This window comes from Arvicanthis niloticus, chromosome 16, assembly GCF_011762505.2.
Source record: "Arvicanthis niloticus isolate mArvNil1 chromosome 16, mArvNil1.pat.X, whole genome shotgun sequence".
In the NCBI taxonomy this organism is placed as follows: domain Eukaryota; kingdom Metazoa; phylum Chordata; class Mammalia; order Rodentia; family Muridae; genus Arvicanthis; species Arvicanthis niloticus.
Window position 1 is genome coordinate 67,792,912 of NC_047673.1, and position 13,811 is coordinate 67,806,722.

General features: G+C 40.7%; 1 protein-coding gene across 3 annotated transcripts in view; it reads left to right on the plus strand.

The window, feature by feature from the left end:
* The first annotated feature begins 479 nt into the window (after positions 1–479).
* Positions 480–13,811, plus strand: part of Catspere (catsper channel auxiliary subunit epsilon) — a 122,527-nt gene continuing 109,195 nt past the window's right edge. For 2 of the 3 annotated variants that reach the window (XR_013104492.1, XM_034520548.2), the window contains exons 1-2: positions 480–635; positions 9,934–9,982. Coding sequence is in view for 1 of the 3 variants with exons in the window: in XM_034520548.2 (XP_034376439.1) it covers positions 568–635; positions 9,934–9,982 (117 nt within the window). In the remaining 2 variants the exon portion in view is untranslated. The remainder of the gene's footprint in view (positions 636–9,933; positions 9,983–13,811) is intronic. The other variant, XM_076914579.1, reaches the window with a different exon arrangement.

Sequence of the window (13,811 nt, forward strand, 5' to 3'; positions counted from 1 at the left end):
TCTCAATTGAGGAAGTAACTCCATAAGATTATCTGTGAGCAAGTCTTTGAAGCATCTCCTTGGTTGATGTAAGAAGGCCCGGCTCACTGTGGCTGGTACCATTCCCGGCCAGGTTGTCCTGCGCTGTATAAGCAGGGAAGCTGAATAAGCCCCGGGGAGCAAGCCAGTAAGTAGCTTGGTTACTGCTTCAGTTCCTGAGTTCAAGGCCATCCTAGGCTACACAGAGCTGGAGGCTGATCTGAGAGCTACAGAAGACTACATAGAAAAACAAAACGAAAATCATCTATAATTTCTCCTTTATAAAAGGTCACCTCGGATTTTTCAAGATTGAGTTTTTGTAATGAAAACTGGGTTCATGAGTTCACCCAGCATCTATCTTTCAGAGTGAGCCAGGAGACTCCCTGGGCGCACGCGCAGTTAGGCTATCAGGCCAAGACTCCCTGGGCGCAGGCGCACTTAGGCTATCCGTCCCTGCATGTGCACAGTGCACAGGCCAACGGTAGCCCCAAGAGCGTGCCAGCCCTGCAGACACCACAGAGGCGGTTACTTAGAGGAGGAGTTGGTGCCATGTTAGCCCGGCAGGTGGCAGCGGCGCTGCTGCTGTGGCTGAGCTGCTGTGTCTCAGCTCTGTGGAGGTAGAAAGATGCATCTCAGGCCACTGGCCTTGAAGACCCTCCCCCCCCCGCTCCCCCCCCCGCCGAATCCCCCCCCCCCTCACCCATTTGGTTCCCAGATCCCCAGAAGATGGCCTGAGCTCCCTCTGGGAGTCTTCAGAGCCCTCTGAAACGCTGTTCTGCAGAAGGGCGATGATACCTTCATGTTGCTGCTCTCTTAGGTCAATTAAAAGAAAATTATAGATAGAAACAGATGAAATTTTGTGTGTGTGTGTGTGTGTGTGTGTGTGTGCATGTATGTATTTTAAGCATATTCCACTGTACAGTATTCTTCTTTTTCGTTTGCTGCTGGATATTGCAGCCCAGCTTTCCCTTCTCAGCTGAATTCCTAAGTTCCTCCTGTAAGTTCCTCTTGTAACTGTACCCTGTTTCTCCCCAAAGTAGAACCAGAGATGGCCAGGAAAGGGCCCATTACTTCTGACTTATATTAAGGAGTTGAAGCAGAGTGATTTTTCCTAAAATACTGTATAAACGTAAAATTAATTTCCTTGTAAACTATTGATTTAGATACTGAAGATGTTATGAAGTCCTGAGAGATTCTTAAAGCAGGTATGATGGTCCAGTATCCAGTAATCACTACCTCGAAAGGGATATCACAATATTTTAGGTTTCATATGGGCTAAAATGCACCTTAAGCCGGACAATGATGGCTCACGTCTTTAATTCCAGCATTCCGGAAGTAGAGACAGGCAGATCTCTGTGACTTTGAGGCCATCCTGGTCTACAGAGGGAGCTTCAAGGACAGCAAGGGCTGTACAGAGAAACCCTGTCATGGGGGAAAAAAGAAAGTACAGTAAACCAGAAAATTACATTCATCAAATATGCTATATAAAAATAAAAATTATTCCCCTCCCCCATTAACCTTTAACAGGGCCAACAAGGATTCAAACAATTGAGCCAGGCATGTGCCAGACTAGTTTAATCCTAGCACTTGGGAGGATCTTTGAGTTTGAGGCCAGCCTGGTCTACAGAGAGCGTTCCAGGACAACTAGAGCCACACAGAGGAACCCTGTATCAAAAAAGCAAAACCACAAACGACAAAAGAGAAATCAAACAATTGTAAGTTTTCTTTACAAGGAGAAAGGGGTTCTTTTTCCCCAAGAGATGTATTATGTGAGTTGGCACATGTGAATTCCAGTTTTCAAGGGGCCAACAATTCAAAGCAAACTTTGGATTATAGTTAGTCTCTGTTTAAAAATAAAGTATGAATTAAAAATGTAGGGGCTGGAGACACGGCTCAGTAGTTAAGAGCACCCACTCACTGGCTTACTACAGTCTAACTTTGGTGCCAGAAGATTTGGCGCCCTCTTCTGTCCTCTGTGGACATTGCATACATGTAGTGTATGGAAATATAAGACGCAATACATGTTGGTTTTTTTTTTTAAATCTTAAAATTTCTAAATAAAATACTAAAAAGAGCAGCCATTATGGAGATATTAGTGAGAAGGAGCAAACGCACTGTGCTCTGATAACTTCGTAAGCCTTTTTTCTTTCACAGCGAAGATAATGAGGTTTGTGAATCTAATGAAGTCTTTTTGTTTGTTTGTTTGTTTTTTTGTTTTTCGAGACAGGGTTTCTCTGTGTAGCCCTGGCTGTCCTGGAACTCACTCTGTACACCAGGCTGGCCTCGAACTCAGAAATCTGCCTGCCTCTGCCTCCCAAGTGCTGGGATTAAAGGCGTGCGCTGCCGCCACCACCACCACCCGGCTAATGAGGTCTTATGTTTCAAGCGCTCAGCAAATGCAGTGAATCTCTGCGGATAGTAGAGAGTGCTAAGGACGGCCTGGGAACACTGGGATTTCGTGAGCTCTATTCATAGTTTTTGGTTTGTATGTTCTATCTTAACACCAGAGAAGTCACCAATGATGATTAAAAGGACCAGGTAGCAAATATTTAGATGTTTTCTAGTAATAAAATCTATGCTATATCTACTGACACCTTCGCCCTACTAGAGGAAAGCACTCTGGGTATGTTTATATGATAAAATTTGATATACTGTAAGATACAGTTACAGTTAGTCATTCCTGGTTTACCTATATTCATGAGTAAAGGAATGCTCAAGTCCCTCTCCCTTCTCCATGTTTCTCTCGGTCCCCCTTTCCCCTCTCCACCCCCTTCCTCTGTGTGTATGTCAGGGCTGAAGTGTGTGATTGGGAGAGTGTTGGGTAAATCAGAAAGGCTGTGTAAATGTGAGGAAATATAATTCCCATACAGAGTATTGATTTGGAGAGTGAAAAGTTAAGGCTGTTGTGCCTTAGACACTGCCCACCTTTATTTCTTGTGGTTGATTAATTATTTAATTAGAGACAGGGTCTCAGTGTATAGCTCTGGATAGAGTGGAAATCACTATGTAGACTAGCCTTGTCTCAAACTCACAGAGATACATCTGTCCCTGCCTCCAAAGTCCTGAGATTGAAAACAAGTGCCGTCATGCCTAACCATTGTCTACTTCTATTTTGGGACAGGTTTTCTCACTGGCCTGGGACTCACCATGTTGGTTAGGCTAGCTATCCAGTCACCTCTAGTGTGTAACCTCTAGTGAGGTTAGAGTCATGTACCAGCATGCCTGATTTTTGATTATGTGGGCTCCTGGTATTGAACTCAGGTCCTCCTGCTTGCAAGGCGATTACCTATCCAGCCCTAACACTTTTTGAAAGGATAAAATTTAGGGTCTAGGGGGATAGCTTACTGCTAGACATGCATGAGGCCATACGTTCAACAGGCACTGGGAAAAGACAAACAATAGATTCCCCCCAAATTTAACAAGATGGATTTCAAACTGTCTCATTGTTAGCTATTTTGAAATATGTCTTGTATAGCTGAAATTCTTCCCTGACTGGTGTTCTTTCTTTCACTAACATTGTATTTTTACCATTTTTGCTAAATAAAATTCACAGAAAGCTTTAGTTTGGACATGAGCTCTTGTGCTGGGCCAAACAGAATGAACCAAAATGGAGGTGATAATGTCCCCCTCTTACCTGACCAGAGTCAAGAGGTTAATGGACTAAAAAATCAGGACAGAGAAAAACAGTCAAATTCCAAAAGAAGCCAGTTTCAGTCAGTACCATAAGGACCTTCCATCTGTTTTGTCCTTAGAAAATGTAACTGGAGGTGACCTGATATTGACTGTAGTTTTTCATCTGTATCCCTGTTCCTGTCTTAGAGAGTTCAGATAACAACCCACATTTTAGTCTTAGTTCTTTTCCTCGCCCGCACTTCAATAGTGCCAACCTGCTCTACTTAGCTTATCAGAATATTTGTGCTTTGTAATGAAATGACGCATTGCCTGATTCTGAAATTGCAAATACAACTAATTAAGATGTCCCAATTGCTAGAATTCTGTCTTTTGATGAGTTCTTTATCCAGTGGAGATGGATATTCCTAAGTTCCATATATATATATATATATATATATATATATATATATATATACACACACACACACACACACACACACACACACACACACACACATATGTGGGTTTCTTGCCTGCATGAATCTCTGTGCACTATATGTGTGCAGTCCCTGAGGAGGCCAAAAAGAGATGCCGGATACTCTTGGAACTGGAGTTAAAGACACTTGTGAGCCACCATGTGGGAGCTGAGAATCTCAACTCATTCCTCTAGAAGAGCAATCCATGCTCTTGACCCCTTGGCTATCTCTCTAGTCTCTAGATACGTTTAAAACCAGAGGGAGATGAATGCTGATGTTCACCTCCCTTATAGCACCTACTACTGTGTGTGTGCGTGCGAGATATACATATACATATACATATACATATACATATACATATACATATACATATACATATACACACATACATATACATATATATATATATATATCCCTATTTGTCCTCAGTTGGACATATACTATATGTCCCACACAAGTATTCAGTGTGGACTTGAGTCTGTTTCTGGGCTAAATGTCTAAACGTCCTGCTGTGTACCACTGGTGAGTGTGCCTAGTGCTGTATCAGTCCTACATCTAGTGCTGTAACTTCATAAACCTGGATCCCTCCCAGGAAGGTCCTCCATTCTATGGCCAGAAGTCTTAGTCACCCTGGGCCCTGTACATATCCACATAAGTTTAAAAATAGGCTATCAAGTATTACATGAAACACTCTTCTGGGATTTTTTTTTATTAGAATTGCAATGATTCAAAATGACATCATTAGGAATATTCAATTTTCCTATTAAAATGAGCATCCTGTATCCATTTAGGTATTCTGCAGAAATGGGTTCTGTGTTCTCCCTACTTCTCTGTGTTCATGTCTCTTCTTGCTGTAGGACATAGAGCCTGAAAAATGTAACTTAAATGAGCCGGGTTCATTTCCTCCCAGAATGAGGGTTATAGCAGGAGCTTGTAACATCTGGTCACATTGTGTCCACTGCTAGGAAGCAGAGGGAGATGAATGCTGATGTCCACCTCGCTTCCCCTTTTTATTATTTAGTAAGAATGTCCCCAAATCCCTCCATAAAAATGTCCCACTCATATTTAGGGTGAGGCTTACTGCCTGAATTAACCTAATCTAGAAACTGCCTCATGTCAGACCCAGAAGTTGTCTCCCAAGTGATTCTTGACTGTCAAGTTTATATTAAACACAACACCTACCCAACCCCCCTTTATTTTACACCAGGAGTTACCCAGGGCTACGTGGTAAGCACATGCTCTATTGTCTGAGCTATACTCCGAGCCCTCCTCTCAGTCCTATGATTTTATTTTACTTTTTATTATGTAATTTCCTAGTACTTCCAAGTGACATCTTTCTCTTACTCAGGATTTCTGGTGGAATGGCAACTCATGTTTCCAAGTTGAGCAATTATTTCTACTGAGTTTAGAATAGGTGTCCTATCACTAGGTAGGCAGTCTCTTGCATTAAAGGCCCTTTTAAATTATGAAGTCACACAAAAGTTTGTCATTTTCTCCATCTCTTGAAATAATTTTCTCTTTAATATTTGTGGAGTGTTTCATCTGTAGATTTTCCTTATTAACACTTAATATAGATCCAGCTTGTTTGTGTTCCTGCCTATTTGAATTCAACCTGTAAATATTTACTTTAGGATATTTGTATCTATACATTTGGGCTTTGGGTTTTGTTCTGTTCAGTTTGGGTTTTACATGAGACATTTATTTGTATCGTTATACATGTTGTATGTGTATAGGGACATGACACTTGTGCATATGAGCACAGTACTGACAGGCCAGAGGTGTCAGCTTTCCTAAAACTGAAATTACAGGCAGTTTTTGTTTTGGCTTACTGTTTGTTTGTTTTTGAGATGGGATTTCTCAGTGTAGTCCTGGCTGCCCTGGAACTTACTCTATAGACCTGGCTGGCCTTGAATTCAGAGAGATCTGCCTACCTCTGCCTCCTGGGAATTAAAAGGATATGTTGGGGTGGTTCTGATGTTTTGATCGGGAATCTGCTTGTGAACACTGAAGGTCCTATTCCCCAATTGGTTCTTGATCGATCTATAAAGATTCTAGGGGCCAATGAGCTGAACACAATAGGCAGGACTTTCAATTTTTCCTGCAGGCAGGCTAGCAGACACAGGAGAAAAGTATTCTCCATGCTTGGTGGGGTGTGGCCGGGGGAGAAGGAACCATGTGAGATCTTGGGAGATGGAACAAGATAAAGGTCACCTACCCTGGGTTTCCCCTAATGTGTTTTAACTCTTGCCCTATTATTCTCTATGATGCTTGAACTATTTATCAGTAAGTTTAGGGGTGGTTTTGCCCTTTGAGAAAATGTTTCACCTTTTAGGCTAGACTGGGCTTGACCTCCTGATCCTCCAGCCTCAGCTTCACAGGTGTGTGTCAACATGCCCAGCTCCACCAGTTTGTTTTTCAATTCCAAATATATATATTTTTTTTCCTTTCTTCTCTTGTGATATTTTTTGAGACTCTACATACCCCTTACTGTCCTAGAACTCACTCTGTAGACCAGGCTGACCTTAAACTCACAGAGACTCAACTGACTCTGCCCCCTGATTGTTGAGACTAACAGCATGTGCCACCATGCCTTACTTTGTAATAATGTCTTAACCAGGCTACATAGCCACAGAGTATGTCCATATGATGTCTGTTCTTGGAAATATGTTGGTGCTCGTCTTTAGTTAACTAAGTGATGAGGTTTTATAAATATTCTGAGTGTGCTTCAAAAGAATATGTTTCTTCTAGTTTCCCAGCAGACAGATGGAGTTGAACCTGTAGTGAGTAGAATAGTTTTAGCCCCCAAAATGTTTTCTCAGTATTTTCACAGTTTATACACAAAGAGGCACAGAGTTTGAGATAAAATGGTTCAGCTAAAAGGCATAATCCATAAATTGTAGAAACCGGAAAAAAGCCATGAAACTAGAAAGGAAGTTATCTATCAAAAGATGAAGGAAGGGTCAAAGGCTAGTCAATGAACGCTCTTTAATTTTAGAGGGGCCCAGGGCTAGAAATCAAAGCCAGGGCCTTAACTCATCTGGATACTCCTCATCTATGTCTTCTCAGATCCATTTCCAACATTAACACAGTAAGTAGTTGACACAAAGGAGGAAGCAGGAAGAAGAAGGCATTATCATTTACAGAGCTGTCTAGATTAGTAAGTTATTCACAACTTCTGTAGCATCCCTTGTTCCCATTCCCTGATGCCAGACCCAGGGTGAAGTGAAGCTGACGGAGGATCAGGTAACCAACAGATTGTCAGGAAAGGTAGCACCATCATTTAGCCACCAGCACATTCACAAATTACATTGCATACTTTAACTCTGTTAGTTAAAATGCAAAAACTGCCACTTGTAGTTTTCTTCCCTCCTGACACTTCCAAATACAATGTAAAGGATCTTATATTAAATGCATAGGAAGTGAGAGATGGTTTGTAATTGCTAGAGGGAAAAAACCTATGGTGAAAATCTTTTTCATTTAAATTTATAGTACTATATAAAAGCATGTGTTTTCTTTTTTGATCTGTACATGTTCACATAAAAGGTGCAAATTTCTACTAATGGGGAATATCTGTTGAAATAAGAATTCAGAAAACTATTAAGACTTGTGTAATTTTGATAAAACAATTACATAATAGCATCTTAGCAACTTCCATCTTTGTAGGAGAAAACTTAAAGATGCTTTAGTTTTTTCTAATCCCTGCCCTAGCTTCCAGGTGATGACACAGAGACCTATCAGGTTTACTCAACAAGCCTTAAGCACAATAACTGTGCATATAGTCGTCTATTCAAACCCTCTGTGCTAGTCTGGTTACCTCCCAGCTACATGCCTGTTACTGGCATTTAATCTTGCCTTGGCTACTCCTTTTCTGTCTGTCTATCCTCGGGGCAAACTCCTTTTGGCCACCTGCTCATGGTGACCTCCTTCTGGACCTTCACCTGCCTCATGGTAGATTCCTTCTTTTCTCTTCTCTCTCCCTCATCTCTCCATCTCTCATCCCCCCTCTTCTCTCCCCCCCCCCCCCCCCCCCCCGGCTAGGAATTGGAAGTCTAGCCTTCCTATCTCCTCTGCCCAGTCATTGGCTCATCAGCTCTTTATTAACCAATCGCAGATAATTGGAGAGCATTCTTTATATAGCATAGGGACAGGAGATTCTTTAATAGTCATGACTGTCCGAATGTTGGGACTGCAACCAGATCTCAGGGCACAGATATCCGCATCTGAATACACATAAGACCATCTGAGTGCACAAGACTATCCTCCAGCACCTACACACAGGAAAAATGTTTCTGACTTAAAATTTTAGGAGTGGACACATTCCAGTGGCAATTAATATGCAGGGTAGATGTGAAATAGATCATCAAACAGAAGGGAAGGCAGGAAAAAAAATATAGAAGTTAGGTCTGGTCCAACCTCCCAGACCCATGCTCCCAGAATTAAAACTCAGACTAAAATATATTTGCCGATACCTTGTCCATGGAGGTAGGCTCTTCTCTGACTAGATCATAACTTACATTAACCCATTTATTCTTATTTACATTCTTCCATGTGACTGCTTACCTGGGCTCAGGTACCATGCATCCCTCTCATCTCATCTTCCCAGGTGAATCTTCAGTGCTGCCTCGCCTCACCTTGCTCTATCCCAGAATTGTTTCTGCCTCTTGGATGTTCCACCTACTCCCTGATTAAGCCATAGGCTTAATTAATTAATTATTGACAGGTGGCATGTCCATACAGACACAAAAAATATTCTCTACAGTCTTTGAGCTTCTCCAGCCACTTGTGACCTGTGAACTTTTGAAATACATTATAAACTGAGATGGATTTTAAATGTAATACATACAGATTTCAAGGAAATAGTAAAAAGAATGTAAAAATACCTTACTGATCATTCTTTTACAGCGATTACATTTTACATTTGGGGTTGAATATAGTATGGACATGATTTTTGTCTGGTCTTGTCCTTTGTGATTACTTGACAATGTTTACTTAATTACAGGTACACAGTGGCTTATGTTATATTTTTCATCCATAATGCCTCTTGAGATAAGCAAGTTATGCTAAAATTAAGATATCCTGGACAATGAATAGTATAAAAATGATCATGAACAAGGACATAAAAGTTTTATTTCTAGTGTTCTAAGATGAAAGGTACTGGTTCCTAAAACTCCAGTCTTTGATTTTCTAAATTCTAGCTGAGTTCATTAAGTGAAAGTGTCAAGTGTAATATATCCAGTAGTATCTGTTCTACCAAATATATGTAATGAATATGGCAAGTGGGTGCCTAAAATTCAAGCACTCAGAAGAGTGAGGCAGTTGGTTTACTAGGAATTTGAGGCTAGCCTGGGCTACATAGTGATTTCCAGATGAGTCAGGGCCATGTAGTGAGATCCTGTTTCAAAATCTAAAAAGAATAGGGAAGGGGACTTACCTCTCATGCCATTTTAATGCCTCCTGAACTAAGCAAGCCCTGACTAGCCAGAATGATGGATAGTAGTCACTAACATTACTTTTTAGCTTTAGGTTCACCTCCCTGGGAGGACAGAGCTCTTTGAAGCCTGGGTATCCCCTGACCATGTGTAGAATCTCTCATATGTCAAAGAGAAACTGATGCCGGGCGGTGGTGGCGCACGCCTTTAATCCCAGCACTTGGGAGGCAGAGGCAGGTGGATTTCTGAGTTCGAGGCCAGCCTGGTCTACAGAATGAGTTCCAGGACAGCCAGAGCTACACGGAGAAACCCTGTCTCGATAAACCAAAAAAAAAGAAAAGAAAAAAGAAAAAAAAGAAACTGGCATTAATATTCTCATCCTGCCTTTTTCTCCACAGATACTACATGAATACCCCAGAGTATGCCATTTTTAGTACCAGGAGTTCTGTAAGTATCAAATATATTTTTAAAACATTAGTATTTCTGAACTTCCAAAGAGGTAGTCATACTTTGTTTTACTGTTATCTCTGTTTATGAGATACTTAACTCTGTATCTTATTATTATTACCCTTCTTTTTAAATTTTTAAAAATTTTTATTCAATAGATTACTTATTTACATTTAAGATGCCATCCACCTTCCCCATAACCCCCTGCCCCCGTTAATCCCCTGTCCCATCCTTTCTCCTCCTTTTTTGCCTTTATACTGTTTAAATTACGTGCATGTATTAAGGTCAGTTCTAGGTTGAGGAACTAGCAATATAATAGATGTAAATAGTCAAGGAACAAGCAAGACAATAAACCCAGATAGTCAAAGAACACACATGGTAATAAACAGAGTCCCGTGATCACTCCTGTGATCACTATTCCTAAGGGCTTATCCGCATGACCAAAATATTTGAGCCTACTTCCCTGTCCTAGCCCAAAGTCATTTTCATGCCTGAAGCCTACTTCTTTGTTCTAGCCTAAGATTTAGATTTCTGCCTGAAATTTCTTCTTTGTTCTAGCCTAGGGTTGATTTCTGCCAGAAATTACTTCTTTGTTCCAGCCTAATGTCAGACTCCTGCCTGCAGTCCATTTCCTTGGCCTTGGCCTATGTCAGACTCCTTCCAGGCAGTCCATTTCCTTGGCCAATGTCATATTTCTGCCAGGCAGCCCCAAAAGGTCTCCACATCTCCTCCTTTTTATTGCATAAACCAGACTAAGCCTGTCATAGGTTGTTCTGACAGGAAAGCCTTCCTTATCTATCATGGAATAAGCATTATCATAAGCAATGCATTTCTGTCTTAGGTTGCTAAGGCTCTGTGCAGAATCTTACCTGTCCTTGGCATGCCAAACTGTTAAATTAATAACTCTGTCTGGGGTCTGGGGGTCCATTTTCAGTTTCAAGTCATGTACTTTGGCTGCCAGCCTGTTGATGCAGTTAGAGACAAGTTTTAACACGGTGGGCAGAAATAAAAGGATTCCCAGGACAAGAAGGCCTAGCATGATCAAGCTATATATGCCATTCCTGACGTTTGACCAAAATGGATATACTGACCTCAGGCCATGGATAATTTTATTGGCATTATCTGCAACATAAAAGTCAACAAAGCAGCACACTTTAAATTCATAATCTTACTATGCAAACTCAACATACCCAGAATGGTGTTAGGATTATGCCAAATACCCTACAGGTGTCTTTAAACTTTTTTCTAATTATAATGAATTTTTTTATAAATTTTAGAAGTAACACTACTCCAATGATACTTGAGATGGTTCCTAACTCTTGAACCCTGAACCTCTTTCAGATAATTTGAATAGGTTATAGAGCATCAATCCATTGTTCCAGACACCTATATAAATCCTTTTGTATACTCAATACAATAGTAACTTATTTTGCTAGATGGTTAACAAATATAGCTGTCTTAACTCCTTGTGTCAATGATATTGCAGAAGCAGTTAATGAAATTAATTAAGCTAGCAATTGATGAAATTAAAGCTGTTATACCAGCAATAATCAAGTTCGCTACCCTCTTTCTTCTGCTTAAAGCTTAACTCACTTCTTCCAGCACTTTCAAGTTTTTTTTTTCAGAGAATCAAGGTTTTAGAATACTCAGGGCAGTAAGACAAAAGCTGGTTGATAGACCCCTGTAACAGACATGCCAGGTTTCAACACACTAACAAAATTAGAAATTATACAGTCAATGCAACTTGCAATAAATATTGTAGAAGAGATAAAACCAATTTCAGCTTGACAATTAAAAGAGCCTTAAAACATGCACTAACCCTTATTTGAAATCCAGATCCTGTCCCAACTTTATCTCTTGTTATCATAACATCATAGAGAACTGCAGCTACCTTCCAAATATGTCTCTGAAAATGTCCAGATCCAGCCTTCCAAATATAGATGGTTATTTCCTATATTGGATTGATTTCTAGACCAGTACATGATTGAGTCCTAATAGCTGGTCACCTTTAAGAAAAATACAAGAGACATTATAATTTCTCTTTTTGATTCTCTGTTCCACAAGGTCTAAAAACTTGAGGCAAGACAGCTTGTTCCATCTGGGATATAAGCAAACAAAGGTGGATCAGGAACATATGTCCAGTACAGCTCCCCAGTCACCCTTGTCAGGGCACTCAGCAAGCTCACAGGTCAGCATCACTCTTTGTATCAGCAACAGCATGTCTCACCAATCATTCTGGCAGCCACCATGTTTCTATAGCATCCTGCAGAAAAAAAACACAAACATGCCCTCGTCCCCATATTAGATACCTGGTTGGGATCCTGCCATATGCCTGTAAGTGGATCCTTCCTTTTTACCTAGGCATAAGTCTGCCTAGTTGAAGGGTGCCATAGACACTCAGCAGAAAGTTCCTTGGCATCCATTTTTTTTTTAATTTAAAATAAAAAAAAAACATGATTTAAGTAAATTTGTGGTATACGGGGATATACCTCCCCCTTTTTATTTTATGAAGATATTGTTTTAAAGTTCCATGGGCCCCTTCCACAATACCTTGTCCTTGAGAATTATAAGGAATCCCCATAATAAATTGTTGACAAAAAGTCTATTTGAAGTTCTATAGGCTTCTTGTATGTTCATGGGCATCTCTTTCTTTAGGTTAGGGAAGTTTTCTTCTATAATTTTTTGAAGATATTTATTGGCCCTTTAAGTTGGGGATCTTCACTCTCTTCTATACCTATTACCCTTAGGTTTGGTCTTCTCATTGTGTCCTGGATTTCCTGGATGTTTTGGGTTAGGAGCTTTTTGCACTTTGCATTTTCTTTGACAGTTGTGTCAGTGTTTTCTATGATATCTTCTGCACCTGAGATTCTCTCTTCTATCTCTTGTATTCTGTTGTATTCTGTTGGTGATGCTTGCATCTATGACTCCTGATTTCTTTCCTAGGTTTTCTATCTCCAGGGTAGTCTCCCTTTGAGATTTCTTTATTGTTTCTACTTCCATTTTTATGCCCTGGATGGTTTTGTTTAATTTCTTCACTTGTTTGGTTGTGTTTTCTTGCAATTCTTTAAGGGATTTTTCTGCTTCCTCTGTAAGGGCATATTTAACTGTGTTCTCCTCAAATTCTTTGAGAGTGTTATTTATGTCCTTCTTAAAGTCCTCTATCATCATCATTAGGCATGATTTTAAATCTGAATCTTGCTTTCCTGGTGTGATGGGGTATTCAGGACTTTCTATTGTGGGATAACTAGGTTCTGATGATGCCAAGTACCCTGGGTTGCTGCTGCTTATGTTCTTGTGCTTGCCTTTTGCCATCTGGATATCTTTAGTGCTATCTGCACTGTCTCTTCCTGGAGCCTGTCTTACTATTATCTTGGTATAGAACTGTCTGGTATAGAACTTGGTATAGAACTGTTTGAGGTGGGTATTGCAGCTGGGGTTAGAGCTGAAGCCCAAGATCTTCTCAGTGCTTGGGTGCAGCAGACCAGAAGGAACGAGTGTCCCTGGCCAGGAGTGAATTCCTGGGGTCCCAGTATGTCCCAGTTACTCCCTGTTTGGGGTGGGTTGCTATCTCTTTACCTAAGATACTGCCAGGTTTAGAGCTCCTGGGAGGCCCACTTCCTCTGGGTTTTGTGGGACTGGGTGCAGAGCTGAAGCCCAAGTATCTATTATCACCCTTCTATTGGTACCCCTTCTGATACATGCCCTTAAATATGTACATAGTGTCATGAACCATGTGGTGTTGATCTGGAATGCTGACTCACAGTAAGGTGATATATTGAAGAAAGGACAGAAACATTTGGTAAAGCTGGAGGTCGGGTGGGTCTAATGG